This window comes from Oncorhynchus mykiss, chromosome 6, assembly GCF_057628025.1.
Source record: "Oncorhynchus mykiss isolate SJ-2025 chromosome 6, ASM5762802v1, whole genome shotgun sequence".
Lineage (NCBI taxonomy): Eukaryota > Metazoa > Chordata > Actinopteri > Salmoniformes > Salmonidae > Oncorhynchus > Oncorhynchus mykiss.
In genome coordinates, this window is record NC_143027.1 from 61,129,964 (window position 1) to 61,152,068 (window position 22,105).

General features: G+C 39.3%; 1 protein-coding gene across 2 annotated transcripts in view; it reads right to left on the reverse strand.

Annotated features, from left to right (window-relative positions):
* Positions 1-3,056: 3,056 nt before the first annotated feature.
* LOC110526275 (cadherin-8) overlaps positions 3,057-22,105 on the reverse strand; it is a 76,237-nt gene continuing 57,188 nt past the window's right edge. The window contains exons 8-12 of one of the 2 annotated variants that reach the window (XM_021607091.3): positions 10,744-10,880; positions 8,700-8,821; positions 7,963-8,080; positions 5,218-5,469; positions 3,057-5,096 (exon numbers count right to left, since the gene is read on the reverse strand). In XM_021607091.3, the coding sequence (XP_021462766.1) occupies positions 4,609-5,096; positions 5,218-5,469; positions 7,963-8,080; positions 8,700-8,821; positions 10,744-10,880 (1,117 nt within the window). In that variant the 3' untranslated portion in view covers positions 3,057-4,608. The remainder of the gene's footprint in view (positions 5,097-5,217; positions 5,470-7,962; positions 8,081-8,699; positions 8,822-10,743; positions 10,881-22,105) is intronic. The other variant, XM_021607094.3, reaches the window with a different exon arrangement.

Sequence of the window (22,105 nt, forward strand, 5' to 3'; positions counted from 1 at the left end):
GTCCCCATTTTCTTCTTTCTTCTTGAGGGTTGCTTCCTGTGTGCAGGGGTTGCTGAGGTCTGGGGAGGACAAAGTTGGTTTGGGCAGGGGATAGTGTTAACCAGGGCAGTATTTTGTTTGTGTTTTTGTTTGGACAACCCTCCACTATGTCTGCCGAATGCTTTCTCTTTGCTCTTGTTTTCCTTAATAGGATGTCAGTGGGCGGAGCCGGGAAGGTCATCAGCGAAATGGGACACACCTGGGCTCAGGTGTGAGGGCGCGCTATTCAAATAAATAATCATAAATATTATGGAATTTAAACATTTATGTACATATATCTTATATCAGCTGAAAGCTTAAATTATTGTTAATCTAACTGCACTGTCCGATTTACAGTACTATTAAAGCGAAAACATGCCATGCGATTGTTTGAGGACGGCGGCCGACGTCAAAATATTTTTCCAACGGCAGAGGTTTCATATATTCACATATTATGATAAATATTCACTTACTTTTTGAAAATCTTCCTCTGATTTGTCATACAAAGGGTCCCAGCAATAACATGTAGTGTCGTTTTGTTAGATAAAATCCTTCTTTATATCGCAAAAAGTCAGTTTAGTTGGCGCCATTGATTTGAGTAAACTACTCGTTCAACTTGCAGAGAAAGGAATCTGAAAATCTACCCCTAAACTTTGTTTCAACAAGTCAAAATATGTTTCTATTAACTCATCAGATACCCTAAAATCTAATCAAACTATACTATTTCTATGGGAAAGAAGTATGTTCAATAGGAAACCGATTTTAGCAGGTGCGTAATGTCTTCATGGCGCGCGTAATGTCTTCATGGCGGGCGCAAACACGAATTTCCAAGACTGTGTCCTTCTGCTAAAACTGATATTTCTTATTCGTTTTTTGAAGTTAAAAGCCTGAAACCTTTAACATAGATTGCTGACACCCCGTGGGAAGCCATAGGAATGGCATCCAGAGAGCTAATTTTCAATATGACCTTACTCTTGCATTTCTAAGAGGATGGCCTCTCCAAAAAAAAACAATTGGTTGGTTTTTCTTCAGATATTATCCTACCATATCATTTGTGTTATATTACATTATTATTATTACATCATTTTAACATTTCTTCAAAGTGTTTTCTTTCCAATGGTTCCAATTATATGCATATCCTGGCTTCAGGGCCTGAGCTACAAGCAGTTTACTTTGGGCACGTCATTCAGACAGGAAGTGGAGAAAAAAGGGGCCTAGCCCTAAGATGTTTTAATTGTATATAGTTTACTTTTTTAAATAAATATATTTGTGTTATTCCTTGATCTCCACGTTGTCTCCCTCTTTGTTACGGATTGCGAGCCAGTTCATGACACAAGGAGAATGGTCTAATGCCTCCCATCAAAATGAGCTGGCCCAAGCAAGCACAGGTTACACCTGAAGCATGAGGACTTGCAGCAAGTGGTTAACTTCATCAACAACTATGCAGAGGATAATGAAATAGTGTTACCAGGACGACACCCAGTACACAAACACTTTGGTGGAAAGCTGCTGCCATCCCATGTGACAAAAGCAGCAGTGTGGTGCCTCTACAAGGAATCGATGACAACACTTGGTATGTAAAGCATAAACAACACATTTTGATTATTTAATTGACCTACATCATGATTGGCACTACTTTTATTGCTGTCACATTATTTCTGTATTTTCCAGAGGTATGTGTAGTCGTGCTGTCTTCCTTCAGGAATCTGTGGGGAAAATTGCTGCCCCACATCTCAAGCACTAAGCCCAGGACAGACCTGTGCTAGCAGTGCCAGAGGAACAACTATCAGGTCTTCAGATCTGCCATTCTGCCAGAAGCTGTTAAGTCAGCCAAGCTGAAGAAGCAAGAGCAGCATCTCCTGCTTGTTCAGAGTGAGCGGTCTGTCTGCCGGAAGATGGTTGCTGACTGCAAGACCACCTGTGAAGACCGGCAGTTGTCTCTGGGGGCCACTACTGAACTAGCAAGCAAAGACATCAGGATGCATTATAGCTTTGATTTTGCTCAACAAGTGAGCAACATTTCTTCCTTTATACTGATTAAGGACATAGATATTTTCAGTGTATATCTATCACCGATATTGTTATTGTTCTTGTACATACTGTGTATTATTTTATTTATATTGACACTATCTATTTCTGATATAGCTATTATGCAAGTAACCATTTGGCTGTATCGTTTTCACCTTCTGCAGAGACCCATACACTTAGCAAGATGTGGTTGGGGGTTATAGCATTCCTTTCACATGACCCATCATTTTAGACAAGTGTGTCTGGGTAAGTGGCATCTAACATTTAAACAATATTTGTATCTGGACACTTTCTGTTTACCTCGATTTTGTCCTTATTGTAGGCTACTACTTTTACCACTTTTAGTCTTCATCTTTACTACACTACTCACTAGAACATTAGAACATGATCTTAGTGAGATGTGAATCCTTAAAGAGATGGATTGGGCTGACTTAAGAGGGTGTGAACAATGCTGAATAAGTGTAGACAAATGAGAGCTCTCCAGTAGATACAGTACCAAAACATTCAACGGCCATTTCCTGAAAAATGAGTTTACAAGTTTATCAACTTTTAAAGCAGAATTACTTGCCCATTGTTCCTCAAATACAGTGTATGATATACCATTTTGTTGCTCTGACTCTCTACCTTATCCAATGTATAAAACACAATTTCAAATTTTGCTACGTAAGACCGATTTGAGCCGGTCAGTCACAAATGGGGGCTAATTAGACAATAACAATTTAGTCATTCCAGTGAGATACTAACTTGCTTGAACAAGATACCTAGGGCTTCGGGGCTTCTGGACTCATCTTTATCAAGGGTTCCAATAATTTCCTTGACTGTAGGTTTCAAAACCATTCATTGCATCAACTACCAAATAAATAATTTCTAATTATAAGATATGTGACATGTTGATATAGGTACTTACTGATGCACAATGAGGAACATAGACAATTCAAGTAGGAACTATGCAAATCTCTCTTATTCCAAACATTTTAGCTGCTAAAGAAAGGCAAACTCATTCAGCAATATTTATAAAAATATATTTCACAAAGTAGGAAACAATACAGGGTATCTTAGATTACATTACAGGGAGTGAATAATTAAACATACACATTTATAAGCATTAAAGCACAGTAGAAAATATGATCTGCATGTAACACTATTTCATATATATTGTGAAGTCTACTGAGAACTGCCATATACTGTATCAGTACAAATTGAGTATGCACGCAGCTGTAGTGCCATTTTAGATTCTCATGTGCAAGAGCTAACGTGCATAGACAAAACCTACCACCTCAATGAAAGCTACGGATATTATCAGTAACTATGTACATGTATTTTTTGTCTAATAATATACAGTGTAGCACAATATGCAAGAGCCTGTATTTTATTTTTATGAGTTTTGTTACCAGTGGTTCCTAAATGAAATTGAAAATTGAGGGGTCGAATATTCACATCAATTAAATTATCCCAGCTATTGTGCTTAAATGGTCACTGGTAACTCTGTATACAGAATAATGATAAACAGTATACATTTTGTATGTGTAAAAGTCCATCCAATCTTCTACTTTTCAGTAATTCCTGTTCTCTGTATACTTTATTAACAGCAATATCTAAACAACAAGTTCAGCTGTGATGAAATAGCTTCAGCGGTGGAAAGAACAGTTGAGAAAAGGGATCATTCTAAACTCTCACTCACTTATAACCTGAAGCACAGAAACAAACGCAAATAAGAACAGATATATAAAAAACGAATCATACAACGATAATGAAGATTCAAGACGATCATTTTCGAAAAACATTTGAATACAATTGCATTTAATGCTTGCTTCTGTAAAAAGAAGGCCTCAAAGTTTCTACATTTCTCTTTTTTTGTCTTTCGCTTTAGTCTTTTATAGGCTAATAATATTTGCAAACCACACTTGGAGCGTGTAAATACAAATAGTTGTATAAAGCAAGCTGTCTGGCTCAGACAGTTTATAAATGTGGCCACCTGGTATCAAATGATATCTACACAAATTCATTTTAAAGCCAATATTGTAGTGGTTCTCATTTTGCTTTTTCAAATCATACATACATTCAACATTGTATTGTAGACCAAATATTGCTTTTTCTTTTAGTTTCCTATTTTATCTCTGATTATCTGGGTGGTGGGTAGAGATCTGAGATGAGGGCCACTCAGTAGTACAATTGTTCTGTGGTTGAATCTCCATGTTGTCCAAGAAGGCTGTAGAACGTCACACAATCCCTCTATTCTTTCATCAGGCAACTACCAAGAATCCAGGTCTTTATGCTTCTGGCAGTCACAGAGAATGACAAATACCCCAAATACTGCTAGACACTCCACAACGGAATCTAAATTACACTCCACAAGAATCCTAGACCTCCTAATATATCGACATTGTTAAGTTTGGCTCAACAATACAAAGCTCTTAACGTGATAGATGATGAACGCTATACTTCACTCTAAGAGTACAAAAGGTGGCCCCCTTTTTTAAACAGCTGTTTCTATAAGCCGGCAAACCCTAGCATAATACACAAGTATGTGGACAAAATCAAAGGGTATCTGCTGATCAAAGGTCAAGTCTCCTTATCACTTTCACCCACTGAGTAGAGCTCCCCAAGTCTTCTGAAACGCGGACCCCACTCTCTGAGGTAGTCATAGTTCTGGTCTGAGTCTGAGGACGCAGTCTCGAGGGAGCTCAGAGACCCAGCAATGGAGCCCCGGCCCTCATAGCCATAGATCTGAATTGAGTCGTAGGGAGGGGCTGTGGGGTCGTTGTCCGCCTCGTGGAGTCTGACATTGATGAACTCATCCACGTCCACACCGTTAGGGCCACCACTCTGCCTTGGCATGAACTGCAGGTCTGGCTTGATATCCTTGCGGGGCAGGTAACCATTGATTCCATCAGGGTTCTGCAGTGTGGCAATGTCGAAGGCCTCAGTGTCTTCTTCTCCACCCCCCTCATCGTCATACCGGATGATGTTCTCCCTCACATCTTCGTCATCTTTGATGATAAGTGGCTTGTTCTTGTGTCTTCTCAGCGTCACAAACAGCACCACTATAACTGCCGAAAAAGAGGACATGTCAAAGTCATGTGCTCTCACAAAGACAATGTTTGTAGATTTTTGTTACTTGTCTATTTTTCAGATGTAATCAAATTGCATTAAGTATCAGTATTATCTTACCTAAAAGTAGTATTATGCAGGCCAGAATGGCAATCAAAGCTCCCATGCTGAGGCCAATGGGTAGGACGTAGGCCTCCACGTTGCATGACTGGACTATTCCCTCCCTGCTGCATCCACACACCCGGATGGTCAACGTGTTAGTGCTGCTCATTGGAGGATTTCCATTGTCAGTCACAATTATGGGCAGGAAATACATCTCCTGTTTCTGGCGCCGGAAGGTGTCATGCTTGGCTAAAACACTGATGGAGTTGTCTGTGGGGAGAGAAAGTAGTTGTAAAAAAAGAAAAAACTAGCTTCTGCTGAGTAAGAGCATGTTTTTCGTAGAGTGACAAACCAAAATGTTTTGCAATCCAGTAAAAAAAAGAAAAAATGAAATGAAGGTTGAGGTGATGACACTAGAAAAACAGCAGTTGCACTGGCTGCCAAGTGGTTTGTGGTCTCAGATTTGTATTCTGTTGATGGCTTTCAGTCACCTTCCTCCTCAACATATTCCAATAGCAGAACTCTGTAAGAGATTGAACCCTATTTTGTCATACCCTTACTAAGATGTGGAAATGAAGCGACGTGAGTGCGACACTGACTTAGAAGATGGTACAAGGCAACTCTGAGCGGTGCCAGGGGCTCTTTGATGACACTTCTGTGAGCTCTGTGTTCATTATCTAGCTAATCATATTCACTCACACGCATATTGTCAAACACTTTTATTCCTGTTAGAGTCTACTCAAGCCGGTGTAGTAGAAAATATGTTTCTTGTCACATGTTATCAAATTAACTTCACATGAGATCACGTGATCACATGACAACGTGTTTTTAGAACACTTCACATGGGAAATGAATAAGGTAAGTTCAATTGTCTACCCTCTGTCTGAGCATGCATGGCAGAGAAACGTGAAACATTAGCAATAAAGCCTAAAGGAAACATGTAGTCCATCACATTGTAGCATCTTCATACCAAAAGTGTGAAAAGTGTGCTGAACCCTATGTGGCTCTGGTCAACAGTAGTCCAGTATACAGTAAGTCAGTATACAGAGAGTGTAGAAAACATTAAGAACACCTTCCTAATATTGAGTTGCACACCCTTTGCCCTCAGAACATCCTCAATGTGTCGGGGTATGGACTACAAGATGTCAAAAGCAATCCACGGGGATGCTGGTCCATGTTGACTCCAATGCATCCCACAGTCGTGTCAAGTTGGCTGGATGTCCTTTGGGTGGTGGACCATTCTTGATACACACAGGAAACTATTGAGCATGAAAAAACCCAGCAGCGTGGCAGTTCTTTACACACTCAAACCGGTGCACCTGGTATCTACTACCATACCCCATTCAAAGGCACTTCAATCTTTTGTCTTCCCTATTCACCTTCTGAATGGCACACACACACAGTCCACATCTCAATTGTCTCAAGGCTTAAAAATCCTTATTTATCCTCTCTCTTCCCCTTCATTGACACTGATTGGAGTGGATTTAACAGGTGACATCAATAAGGGATCATAGTTTTCACCTGGTCAATCTGTCTTGTTTTGTAGACTCAGCGTACGTCTGTTGGTATAGCGTTTCACTTACAACGCCAGGGTTTTGGGTTCAATTCCCACAGGAGACCAGCACAAAAAATATAATTATGTTTGCACTCATTGTAAGTCACTTTAGATAAGAGCATCTGGTAAAATGCTGGTTCCTATCGTGTCAATCTTTAGTGCAATCAATACAGCAGTATTACATTGATCACAATGTATACCTGAAAGTTTCTCAGAGGTATTTTAACTTAAGACTATGAGGTTAAAGCCTAAACAGCTTGTGTGCAGTAACATATCCTAGCTGGCTGACCCTGTTCCCTAGCCCTGGCTAACCCTATCCTCTCCACAGCACATTCACTGCAATTAGAGTCATCATCACAAACAAACCAGCACACAGGTTCAGAAGGTCTACTACTCTTCGCTGGAGTGGCTCTGCCTGCAGTATGCAGACGAAAATAGTCATACACGTGCTGTGCTTATATTTCTCATGTAGAATACTGACAGTTCACAACAGCTAGGTGTAGACTTTAACAAGAACAGTTTAATTCATATAATTCATATCTTAATGATATCTAGATGTGAAAATATTGCTTCGATGTTGCCTATGGTTTTTTCATTACAAATTCCTCTAGATTCAGGAACGTATCCTATTTGTCTCCTAATACACCTGTTTCCATGGTGGCAGGTTTCCATTTAGATAAAGAGGCTGGTGCATTTAATGTCCTGAATCTATATTTTCCTTTTACTAACAACTAGACACAGCAGTTCCTCTTGCCTGCAGCCTTCGCATCAAAACAGACGGACAGAACCAGAGGAAGATTCTTCGCCCCAAAGCTCTTTGAAAACATTACGCAACAACATCAGGATGAGCGTGGGCTCTTCCGTGAGAGTAATGGAAAAGAGCAGGGGAGGGGGAGAAAGTAGACCAGAAAGCCTGCTAAACCAATCACCGTATTTAGCAAACAAATGTAGTGCCATCTGCCATGCGGCAACAGCTCTCAGGAAGTCACCCTACATTGAGCTGCAAGACTTCCCGCAGACTATTTGGATTCAACTAATTGACTTCCTTTCAAAATCCACTGGGGAGTAAAAGTAGCTGATGACCAGGCTATTGCGCATCTGCTAACTACTGGGTACGGTAATCCAACCAGATTTAATCTTCGATTGGACTAATATGCCGCAGGATAGAAGACATTTCTTTGTCATTCTCTCTCACGTTCGGTCCTTACCTCCATTGTTTTTTATTGTGAAATTAGGATTGTTTAGCATCTCTGGGATGAGGCGGTATTCAAAGTAGTGTCCCTGTATTGGGTCATCCTTGTCGACAGCACTGACCGTCTGTATCACCTGTGGAAACAGACAGAAAGAGAGGAGCCTAATGCCATTAGAGAGAGAGGTCATCCATTACTTTATTTTTGCCATCACAAAAAGCCTGACCGTGACATTGGCTCAGAGAAAATGAAAAATATCCTCCATTCATTCCTGGAATTTGAAATTGTTATATGTGGTGCTGTCTCATCTGGCACACTTTTGGTTCCTGGGTTCATCTATTTATCTGCCATCATAGTTCTTATCAAGCTGTATGTCTGTGATTGATTAGAAACGAGAATTCAGCTATCTTGGTCATTGGTGTTTTTTATTTTATTGTAGTTGTCTGAATGAATAGGATTGATGTGAAGGAGAATGCAAAGCACTTGTGCAGAATTTTGGCAAGAGATCCATTGTGCCATCTGGAGGAGGACATGAAAGACAACTCTGAATTATGATTCACTCTGATCAATGCTGACTGCTCTCATTTTCCCTCAGTCTCTGTGTGTTGTGTCAGGGGAGGAGTCTCAGAGAAAGGCCACACTCCTGCCTCTGTACTTTCCCATTGAAATAAATAGGCTATAATTCACCATGGGTTATCATTACTGAGGAGATGCAGGGGGAGACAACAATGACAGCCTTGATGAATGCCCCGTACCTGGCCAGGTTTGCCATTTTCACAGAGGAAAGCCTCGTATTCCGTCGCAAACTCTGGGGCGTTGTCATTTATGTCCAGCACTCGGATGGCCACGATAGCCCGTGATATCTGGCTGTGGTTTCCTGATAAACAAAACCCAACATCAGACAATGAATACAATAACATTGGATACTGTACAGTGGGAAATTAAATCCCAGGTAAATTTCATGACCCAGATACATTTTTTTCTGTTATTTTATTTAATTCCCTAGGCTGATAAAGACAGATGAGAAGCCACATCAATCTGAGTTTTAGCTGATATCAAGAATGCAAAACAGGAGTGGTGAGAAGAAAAAAAATCACATTCAAAGTGCTTTTGAAATCCCCTGAACACGCTCATGTTTTATGCATGAGGGTTAAAAAATGCATATTAATGAATCAACGGCAGCAGAAGTCTAAAAAGATAATAAAGGGCCATTTAATTAGATTTGATTTTTATTGGGATTATTCATCGCCTGTAATTGACAGTCCCTTTTGAGATAAATTATTGTATTTAAGTGTTGCAACCACTAACTTGGAGCTATTAATTTGGTCCATAGAGCAATAGATGTCGCTCTGGCTGTTGACACCTTTCCTTTCTTTGTATGTTTGTGAGACCATACTGATAGCTAACATTCAAAACAATGATGTACATGATGCATATTGTCACATAAAAAAAACAGAAAATGTTTTTGATATATGGTTGTGAGATACAAGGTTGTGATATAAGCACCCCTTAGCACACTCACATAATACTGCAGCAAGTGGAGGATTCTACACTTAATTTTAAGAATGCTTCAGGACAAAATGCCCAGAGGTGAGCATAAGAGAGGAGAAAAAGAGTGGGAAACAGAGAGAAACTAAAATAGACAGTTTGCTAGAAGGTGATAGATGGACAGAGTGGGGAAAAAAATAAGTGTCCACGTTTTCCTTGTGCTCTGTTAATGTGACTTTCATTCCACCACAGCAAGCATTGCCATCTGATTAGTCAGATGTCAACTGGTGCAAGCAGCAGAACGCCACACCGTTTGGGTGGCAAATGACAACGGAATTGGACTGGGAATGCAATTCTTCCTCTTCACGCCAGAGAGGATTCCTGCTTGCCTCCAATCCACAAAGAATAGTAAACAGACATATTTATTTTGGTAAATTTCTATTAAGTGTGTTCAGTGATGCTGCTGTCTTGAGTCACAGTCAGTTTAGCAAAAGTCATGAAAGGCACAGTGAGATGTATAAGACCAGGCTTGACAAAGCTAGCATGAATATCAACAGAGACACATTGCATTTACAATAACATGCCACGAATGTATGCTCTACAGCATTTTTTTTAATGGTTGTGGCAATTAGTGTGTTTCACTTTGATTATGAAAGGTGAGGGAGAGCAAGTTACAAGTATTGTACATTTCTCATTCAATAGCTTCAAGGTGTACATGACATTTTATCGCAACATACAGTCCCCCTGAAACAATCTGTATGGAAATATAGTTTTTCACATGGTTTGAGTTGTTTGTAGTACTACCTCAAATATGTTGTATAGTCAGTCAGTTTCCTGGATCACAGATGTTGCTGTATCTGTAATGGAAGCTGGCAATGGTGCATTCAACGTCGGTATTTGTGTTTACAACTGTTTATTTGATACTTCTTAAAATGTACTCGCACTTCCACAAATTGACTACTGAGCTGTTTAATTCAATCAAAATTCTGCAGATTAACATATTTTCCACCCTTGTGAATTCAAACTCTAATTATTTGTACCACACTACGGCCATTAACATCAGATAGGTTACAAGTGCAAGACTATTTTATCGAGGATTATGAAAGCCAGTCAATCCTTTGTTGGAGGCAGCAATGAAGTTGTTCAAACTGTGTTAGTAAACAGATCTGAATGTTCACAAGCAGCTGTCTTCCCCCTGAGTTTACACTTGTCCTTCATCATTGCACTGATTTGAAAAGGAAATTGAATTTAGTTAATTATGTAGTAGACCACAAACAGCGTTTAGAAATATCTATTGGAAATGTTACTTACTGATTTCAGTGGCTGTTACTGTGATGTTGTGCCACATATCTGTCTCTCGGTCCAGCGGTTTGGCCAACGTTATTTTCCCATCATCTACGTTAATATTGAACTGCCTCTCCAGATCAGTGTGGCGATCAATAAAGTACCTACAAAAAAAAAGTAAATCATTAGAAGTTCTAAATGCAGCACACAACTAACCGTTCTCGATAATCCCTTGGGTGCACTGACTAATGGAGACGTATCCATCAAGAGGTTCCTGTGGATGAATGTATGGGGAAAACGATAGGAAGTCAATTATCAACGAAGGATTAATTACAGGCCTCAGATTAGCAAGAGAGGACATTAAAGCACAATACGGTTTAGGAGGCTCTTTAAAAACTAAAGTGGACGTGAGTCTGGTTTGGTCTCCAAACAGTGGCTCCTTAATGTTCCCCTCCCTACAAATAGGACATTTACTGTTGTTTTATTTATTTACTTACCCACACACACACACACATACTTTGTTTTCTCCGCACTATTGGTTAGAGCCTGTAGTAAGCATTTCACAGTAAGGTGAACACCTGTTGTATTCGGCGCACGTGACAAATAAACTTTTATTTTTATTTTTTTGATTAGTGAAGTCTGCAGGGCCCAGCAGGATCAGCACCATCATCCTTCTTTACATTCTCTCCTTTCCTTTTGACTTTACCTTGACCTTGTTTGAAAACTTCACAGGGTTCAATCTAAGGAGGGGTGGGAAAGTCACAAGGTAGAAGGGATACAATGTAAAGTTGCATTTAAATTCAAATCCAAATCGACCATCCTCGTTTACTCTGACGTCCCTGTACTATGGATTGAAGCAAGACGGAAGGAGCAGTTCAAGGGCAACAACCTTATATATAATTCAACAACCTCACCAATAGCAACAACATGATGAAACATTGACCATTAAAAAAGCCTCAAGTTAATATTTATATGGATTTCTAAAATCATTGTAACTTTAGACCTGGATTTGTCACAATGCATTGTGTGGTGGCAATTCCTCAAACGCTTTCAGAAAGGACACACATGCACACTTGGCATGTGAAAAACATGTTATTGATGTGAAAAGTGTTGTTTTATATATGTTTATTTGAATGTGTACATTCAATAATTAAATGCACTCAATACCATACAACATGTTATCAACAAATATGAATTGCCCTAAATTAAGGCTGCCAGTCAGAAAAATCTAAGTCACCAAGAGCAACAAAGCCTTTAAAAGGTATTTTATATGTGATCCGATTCAGGAAACTGGGCATATGTCCCAAGTCACGACTTCACAGGAGAGCCCATTGAACATAAAATAAAAATGTTTTAATCAAAATGCGTGTTTTGGCAGAAATGCCTTCTCGAATATGTGAACTTTCATGTGCTTTAATAACGGACTTGTATGCCATCTGTAAATATAAATAACATTGTTAAATTACATGCCTTGTTGGTTAAGCCACAGAAAAAATCAGCAACCTTCCTGCTAGCCATGATTGGCTGAGATAATGAGTAGGCAGGATATACCGAGACAGGATTTGGATTGGTCTGCCATGTAGAAGGCTTCTGTCTATTTGAGCTGGTCAGTCTGTGTTGGTAATCCTGTCAAACGCAGCTTTTTTTAAAAGTTTCGTGTTGTGGATCTGCATAGCTAAGTGTTGCTCTCCACTCTCTGGAGGATCAAGTTTTGAAATCAGTGGAATTAGACTATGATAGCTAAAGAGATGGAGAAAACACCTGTCTCCGGACTACATCTTCAAACTAAGGGCAACTGTGGCAGGGCATCCATGACAGGGAGACTATCATGCATGATAGACCATCATGCATGATGATGTGTTCAGGTAAGATATTGTAGCGTTAGCTAGCTACATTTTCAGATATTAAACGTTTCTAATTTTGACTGAAAGTGGTTTCATATCAAGCTAAAGTGCACTGTTAGCTAGCTAGCTAATGTTAGCTGGCTGGCTCCCTAGCTGACATTATTAATTGAATCCTACAGCTGTTTGCTTCGCTAGTTAGAGCCTAATGGTAGCTAGCTAACAGTGAACCTGGATGGTTAGCTCCCAGCATATTCATGAATGGTAGTAACGACATGATTAGGCACTATGTTCATTGTTGTTTAACTAGCTAATGTTAGCTGACTGGCTCGTTAGCTAACGCTACGTGACGTGTGTGATCTTACACGTTGTTTACCTAGCTAGCTACAGCTGAAGTCGGAAGTTTGACTCCAACATAGGTTGGAGTCAATTTTCAACCACTCCACAAATTTCTTGCTAACAAACCACAGTTTTAGCAAGTCGGTTAGGACATCTACTTCGTGCATGACACAAGTAATTTTTCCAACAATTGTTTAAAGACAGATTATTTCACTTATAATTCACTGTATCACAACTCCAGTGGGTCAGAAGTGTATATACACTAAGTTGACTGTGCCTTTCAACAGCTTGGAAAATTCCAGAAAATGATGTCATGGCTTTAGAAGCTTCTGATAGGCTAATTGACATCATTTGAGTCAATTGGAGGTGTACCTGTGGATGTATTTCAAGGCCTAACTTCAAACTCAGTGCCTCTTTGCTTGACATCATGGGAAAATCAAATGATGTCATTTGGTAGCAATTTCCAAATGCCTGAAGGTACCACGTTCATCTGTACAAACAATTGTACGCAAGTATAAACAACATGAAGCACGCAGCCGTCATACCGCTCAGGAAGGAGATGCATCCTGTCTCCTAGAGATTAAAGTATGTTGGTGCGAAAAGTGCAATTCATTCCCAGAACAACAGCAAAGGACCTTGTAAATATGCTGGAGGAAATAGGTGCAAAAGTATCTATATCCACAGTAAAATGAGTCCTATATTGCCATAACCTGAAAGGCCGCTCAGCAAGGAAGAAGCCACTGCTCCAAAACCGCCATAAAAAAGCCAGACTACGGTTTGCAACTGCACATGGGGACAAAGATCTTACTTTTAGAGAAATGTCCTCTGGTCTGATGAAACAAAAATAGAACTGTTTGGCCATAATGAGGAGGAAAAGGGGGAGGCTTGCAAGCCAAAGAAAACCATCCCAACCGTGAAGCACGGGGGTGGCAGCATCATGTTGTGGGGGTGCTTTGCTGCAGGAGGGACTGGGGCTTTTCACAAAATAAATGGCATCATGAGCACTATGCCAAACTTCACCCAACTTATTGTGGCAAGCTTGTGGAGGGCTTCCCGAAACATTTGACGCAAGTTAAACAATTTAAAGGCAATGCTACAAAATACTAATTGTAAACTTCTGACCCACTGGGAATGTGATGAAAGAAATAAAAGCTGAAATAAATCATTCTCTCCACTATTATTCTGACATTTCACATTCTTAAAATAAAGTGGTGATCCTAACTGACCTAATACAGATCATTTCTACTAGTATTAAATGTCAGGAATTGTGAAAACCTGAGTTTGAATGTATTTGGCTAAGGTTAATATAAACTTCCAACTTCAACTGTATATGTCTTAAGCTAAAGTGTACATCACTCGTTGAATATGGCCGGTGTTGGTAAACTTCTGCAAAGAAGCGAAATGCAATTGTTGCCAGCATTGCTGGTTAGGCTGTTTTCATGTTATCCATAGGTAAACAAATCATCGGCCAGAGCTTCAAGTGTGTGCTCTGCACACTCTGAGGGAGAAAAAAGATGGGTGGGGCTCAAGCTTAAGAGGATGTGAACGATGCTGAATGGGTGTAGACAAATAGCTCTTCACCAGATACCAAAACATTAAAAGGCCATTTTCTGAAAAGTCAGTTAACAAGTTTATCAACTTTCAAGGCAGAATTACTGTCCCATTGTTCCTCAAAAATGCAGTATGATATACCATTTTGTAGCTCTGAGTCTCTACCTTTATCGAATGTCCAAATAAAATAAAAACACAATTTGAAATGTTGCTATATAAGACAGAATCCAGGTGGTGAGTCACATATGCATGTGAATGCATGCATTCATTATTTGAATGCACTCAATGACACACAGAACATACATGTATATATTCCTTTAAACTAAATGCCCCTCCCTGTAAACATAGCCTCTCTCAAAGCAAGTCAAAAGTTTGGCCAATGCTTTGCTTTTTCAGTAATCTAATTCTCCAATGTGCTTTGCAAACCTCCTCCAACCACCTTCCCAACCCCATCTCCCTTTACACACAACCTTGGGTCTCATCCTACTTCACTGTGGAACTGCTCATCCCTATCAGCACAGACCTGTTGACAGACACATGTATTTTCTGCATGAGAAAAAGGGGAGACAAACAACAACAATGACCAAATAATAATAATAATGAAAACAACGAGCTAACACAAAATGAAATAAATAAGCCATTGCCCTAGATTCCAACTGTGGGAGACGTATTGAGCCATGACATTTCTTTTTTTTTAATGAAATGGTGTAAATCCTCAGACGACAGGCGGGAGGTCCAGGAGGACTCCTCTACAGACGCAGAGCACTTTCAAGACAGGCAGACAGCCCAAACCACCTGGGAGAAGTCTCCAGGAGAAGGAGTGGATTCCAGGCAGGCTTTGACAGCTTCACGTGGAGGGAGACCGACCCTGAAATGTTCTGCCACGTGTCAATCAAACTGACAATGTGATGTGAAAAGAATTAAAGGAAATACAATTATCAGATGTTCCTTGCAAGAGATGGGTGCTGACTGTCAAAGGTGTGAGGATGTGTTTGGGAGCGGACCATTGGATGTAAATAATTCAATGCCGGGAAAGGACGATACAAATTAGCACCTGATACTTTTCACTCCTTCAATACCTGACTCAAATTACATTGGGCAGCCCTCCCCTAAACACATCTTTCTCATTCAATCATATGACATTTATAACTTTTACACACTGTCTTAATATTATTTTAGGTTTGAACACTTTGTAAGCTTCATTTACTAAGCTGTTCTCCAAGGTCACAAACAGGAATGTTATAAGTGATCGTTAAAATGTGCTGGTTATAAGCCATAAAGCCAGTAATATGTGTGAGTGTGAGACAGAGAACAAATGTATGACATTTCTGTCTTATATAAGGTCAGTAATTCTATTGGGAGGATCACAGATGTAGAACTAATTTCGCTGGCCTCCGCATGCTAACCAGCTCTTTGTAAGGACACATGTATTACTGTTTTCCCTGAACATGTCCTGAACTTGTTTCTCGACAAGAAAGTCTACTTGACATTAAATTTACATTCATTTTACATAATCTCTTTTACATGACTCCTTGTATTAACATTTGCAACATGTCAGCTGTCAAGGTAAGTAAATGATGTAGCGGGGCCTGAAGAAAGGCAGACAAGCTTACACAGTCACCTGACAGACCTGGCTCTCATTACCCATAAACTTTTGTAGTCCTATAATCCTCTTCTAAACCCTCAGTGCTGTGTGCATGTCCCACTCAACTCCACCAATGTACAAATGTTTCTCTACATGGTGTTTTGAGCAACTACCTAGGTTAGCCATAATGTATTATTAAGGCATCATCAATACCAGGTACTGTAATGAGAACCTTGGTTGGCTCTTACTTTAGCATTCAAAGCAATAGTGTCCATGTAACGCCCAAGGTCTGGAGCATAATGATCATTCAAGAATAAAATCATATTCACAGAGTATGGGAGGACGCTGAAGGAATTGTGTTGCATTTTATGAAGTCCACCTGAAACCTTGGTTGAATGCATAAAGTATAGCTTGAGGGTTGAGGTCTAAGTGAGGACCCAGGCCTTGAGTCATCCTGGTCAGACTGAGAGACTCTGAGTCATTTCGGTGTGAGAGTGTTTTACTCACAACCTGGATTCAGGGGTAGACGTAACATAGTAAATGTAAATCTGTCTCCCTCCATTCAGTATGATATGTTACATTTCATATGGTGTAAATTTGTGGATGTCCATCATCTATTTAGTGTGATAGAATCCAAATGACAATTTGTATGATATGTTACGAATCGCAATTCGTACAATGTTAATATTTTGCAAAACTTTATGATATGTTACCAATACTAATTTGTTGTGGCTAATGTTTGCTTGGTGGCTAGGTTGTTAATGCTAACTTGGAGGATAATGTTAGCTTGGAGGATAATGTTAGCTAGGCTAGGAGTTGGGGTTAAGATTAGGGTTTAGGTTAGGAATTAGGTTAAACGGTTAAGGTTATGATAATGGGAAAGGAAATGGTTAGCTAACATGCTAGTAGTTGCAAAGTAGCTAAAAAGTAGTAAGTAGTTGCAAAGTTGCTAATTAGCTAAAATGCTAAACTTGTCCGTGAAGAGATTCAAACATGCAACCTTCAGGTTGCTAGAAGTTCACATCTACCTGGTTTCGTCTAGTCTATGAGATCAGGCTCAGGCTAAGGTTAGCTAAGGCTAACACTGTTCAGCCTATTACCTCTACGATGGTCACAACACTGCTTATTATCACTCCATAGAGAGGCACTCTATCCAAAAGCATTGTATGTCAAGGATAACGTTTGCCTGGGCATCCTCTGCCTGGTGGTACCTTGCAATGAGAATGTAACACTTTGTGGCAACATACAAAGACAATATGCTAATTACAACATGATAAAAACAGGATGAGACTTCCATTGGTTGTCTCTACATTGGGTCTCTGAGAGACAGTACTATGATGACACATTACCACACATTCAAAATTACACATAAAATAATGTAAAATGATCACTTTAAATTGATAGAATCTCAAGGAGATAAAATAGAAGACTTTACAGAATAGAAGTGACATAAAAGCATAATAAAACTGAAATTGTGAAAATTATGATAATGCCCTTTTAGTACTCTTGAACAACAACAAAAACCTGCCTACAATTGTATTTGCATATGTATCCTCGTACTTTGTATGTAGGGTAGGTTCTAGAGCAGGGATGGGCAATGTTGATGGGGGTTGGGGCACTAGTGTAAGAGCTGTTTGAAAAGACCACCTGAAATTTCAATCTATTTTGGTCGGATGAAGTTTTGGCCTGCCTGGTGACATCACCAGTTATGCCTGGTGACATAAATCAGTTAATAGACCAATAAAAAAAGAGAATTCCAAACCCTTCTGCCAATAAAATCTAGTTTTCAGTCCTCCCCCCCTACTCAGACCACTCCCAGACAGTCCTTGCAAAATTATTTTTTGAGAAACTGCTATTTTTGACCAATTTAATTTAAAACAATCACAGTAAGGTGCTTAATTGTTACCAATAAATACTTTGATATTGAGATGAAAACTGCTGCATTGAACTTTAATAAGACCTTGACTGAATTCCTACAAATGGAAGGCAAGTTCCCCATCCCTGCTCTAGAGTCTAGACTCTAGATCATGGGTCTCCAACAGGTTGATGACGAGCTACCAGTATCTCTCATCCCACCCATGAGTAGCTCGGAATTCATTGCTCAACTGAGGGACCTTACAGATAATTGTATGTGTGGGGTACAGAGATGAGGTAGTCATTCAAAAATGAAATACAGAACTCATTCAAAAATGACTACTGCACATAGAGTGAGTCCATGCAACATATTATGTGACTTGTTATTAAGCCGATTTGTGACTCATTTCAGGAAACTAGGCGTATGTTGCACATCACTACTTCACAGGAGCGGCATTTGAATGTAAACATACATTTTTGATCAAAATGCATTTTTGGCAGAAATGTCTTCTGGAACATGTGAACTTTGATGTGCCTTAATAACTAACTTGGATTCCATCCATAAATAGGAATAAAATAGTTAAATTACGAGCCAAGTTGGTTAAGCCATGGAAAAAGTCGGGAACCTTCCGGCTAGCCATGATTGGCTGAGATAATGGATGGGCTGGACATGCCGAGAGATGAGTTTGGATATGTCTGCCATGTAGCATGCTTCTGTCTATAACGTGAGCTGTTCAGTATGTGTTGACAGTCCTTTCTACCACGCCGTTTTTGAAAGATAAAATGTTAGCCATCAAGAACTACAAAAATGTTGCTACTTTTCTCAACAACATTGACGCCCTGAATTTAGCCGGCGGCGATCGACAGATCAGTTGGAAAAAGTGATGGGCAACTTTATGCACACGCCACGGTCAGTGTGACCTGGAGAGACTTGATACAACGCTGGCCAAACAAGATGTAGCTACAAACAAAACTGAGTTAAATGGTTCCAGTCTGCCGTGAAGCATTCATCCATGTATACGGGTAAGAGTCTAGCTACATTTTCAGATATAAGGTTCAGAAAGACGTTTTTATTGCAAGTTAAAGCGTACTGTTAGTTAGCTAGCAAACGTTAGCTTGCTGGCTTGCTAGCTGATGTTACGTGTATGATCTGTGTAGTAATATTATTTGAATCAGAAATCAATGTGCATTGCTAGTTATAGCCTAATGTTTGCTAGCTAATATTGAACCTAGTTTGTTAGCTTTAGCTACCTGCAGATTCATACTACAGCTATTACAATATTTGTATTGTACAAATTGGGATTATTTCGGTTCATTGTTTAGCTAGCTAGCTAGGTAGCTAGCTACATGTCTAAACGAAAGACCCCACTTCGGCCCGATTATTACATGACCCATCAAATTAGCCAGGTGTGTCTGGGGGTGATTACAGCCATCTATTATATTTCATGTACACGTGTACATGTTTAGACAATAGTGACCCATCCACTTAGCTAGATGTGGCGTGGGGGTGTTTATAGCATTTCCTTCCCATGACCCATCAATTTAGACAATTGTGTCAGGAAAGTGTCATCTAACAATCCTAAAATATTTATAAAATGTTTTTTTTTCTGGACACATTCTGTTTTTGATATTGCTACTGTGCAAGTAACCACTTCACCATACCGTTTACACATTCTGTATCCTGTGCATGTGACAAATAAGCATAGATTTAATTTGAAATAGGGTGTGTTTACCACATGGCCTCACATGTGAATCCTTAAAAATATGGGTGGGGCTAATGCTTAAGAGGGTGTGAACGATGCTGAATGGGTGTCGACAAAGAGGTGCTCTTCAGTAGGTGAACCAAAATATTCAAAACACAATTTCAAATGTTGCTACATAAGACCAAATCGAGGCGGTCATTCACATTTTTACTCCAGAAACTCCTTATTTAGGCTTGCCATAACAAAGGGGTTAAATACTTACTCACTCAAGACATTTCAACTTTTCATTTCTAATTAATTTGTTAACATTTCAAAAAACATAATTCCACTTTGACATTATGTATTACAGTATGTATGTATTAAAAAGTGTGTGTAGGCCAGTGACACAAAATCTAAATGTAATTATTTTTACATTCGGGCTGTACCACAACAAAATGTGGAAAAAGTCAAGGGGTATGAATACTTTCTAAAGGCGCTGAAGCCACAATTGGCTTGAAAAGCCAAACGTAACACAATATCTGCTTATTTATATCCATTAATATTGCCCCTGTAAGTCTGTTAGCCATAATGATATCTGTCTTCTGGGTAGACAGAAATAATTTCCCAAAAACCTTCTCAATAAAATGTTGACTACAAAGTAGGCTTACCTGGCAGAATTATATCATGATTATTTGTATCAATCTCATGTCATGACATAATGCAGCAGCAAAAACATCGCTTAGACCAGCACATTCCTCTTTCTAAAGGTGTATTACACTCAAAAAGTATATTCTGATTCTGATTCTGATTTAAGCATTGACATGGACTCCCAACATCCAATTTCATTGTTTCTCTAAGAGTAATTCAAAAATGTTGAGAGAAAAACGTAAAAAAAATTCCAAACCAGCTATATTAAAAGTGAGAAAATGTATGATTAGCTCGCGACATGTTTCATAATTTAAAAGTAGCTCTCATGCTTGAAAAGGTCAGAGGCCCCTGGTCTAGGCGATCCTATCTGCCAATCAGGGCTGTGTATGTACATATATTAACATTTGTGTCAAGAAGACATGATCAGCCTGAGCATTTCAATGGCCGTTCATGGAAAAAAAATGATAAATATTTTGGAAATTATTTTCATGAAATAAACACACACAGTGATTTATTAGACATACAGTGATGAATAATAATTTTTAAAAGACTGCATGGGGCTTTAAAGGTACATTCCATCTTGCTGTGGAGCAAATGATCAGTATTGGGAAACAACACAAGATGGCAGGAACATCTCAAGCTGTGTAAGAGCCATTCCCTTCCTCTCCTTAACAGAATGGCTTTACTGTTGAATGCCTTCATTGACATTGGCAGACATGGGAAGCAATGTGACATTAACCACTTACGTACAGAAAATCACTACTTTCCTCTGGCTCCAAACTCTTACAGCCTCCAAGTAGGTTCCGTAAAGCGTCCTCTAACTCTGATTGCTTGAAAGCTTTCGGACAGCCTTACAAACACTGGCATAATATCCTACAGCCTCAATTCACTTATCGAAATGTGTAATCTTATCCACAAAATAGTAAATACATGAAGTGCTCTTTCATTCAAAACAGAAAACAAGGAATTAGAAATAAACATCAAAAAGTATATTTTCAATGAGAAAGTCCAGATTGAAAAAACAACCTAATACATCATTACACAGAAAAAATGTGATTCCTAATTGCCAGTCTGAGGTGTCAATATAGTACAATATAGTACGTTTATGACAATCATTTCAATCACTTGGACAGACATGTTCACATACAAATGAAATAGGGCAGTGCTTATCACACATAGATCAGCAGAATAATATATACCACAGAAGTCTTCTTAGTGATGGACAAATGCAAAATATATAGTATTTGCACACTACACACATCAATAAATACGCACGCGCAGCACAGTGATAATGAAAAACTTTGTGAAAGTGCAACATAAAAGAACATTGGGGTCACAGAAGAAGAAAAAAAAAGAAGGAAAAGGAAAGAGACACCCAAACATGAGAACAGGTTACATTATATTGGTATGCCTATTTTATTTTAAATGATGAAGATGGAACCAGGTTGAATTCCCCTGCTTTGGCCATAGCCAATAAATGATTCCCAGCTCACACTCTGTTCACCATGAAATTACACAACCTGTTGAGTGTTGTCCGGGGAAAGCGGCAAGTCACTGGAGAATTAATGAAATGACGTAGTGGATGGAGAGAAATTGCCTGTATAACCTATACAAGGTGCCCTTGTGAAATGTCTAAGAATAAGTCACACAACTGAAACGCAGTAGACAAAGTCACCACTAAGAGAAGTCTACCTGTGCTGTTCTTTCAAGTTTACTACATTGTGGTCCTAAGGAAACAAGGGCAGCCATCGGCTCACATTTCACCTCCAAAGGAACATGCACAGTGGCAAGACTATATTTTAAAAATATATATGTGATTCCATGGCACACTGCACTCCTTATATGGGTGGGTAAACAATAAAGTAAACAAGTATTTGGTGAAATGAGGT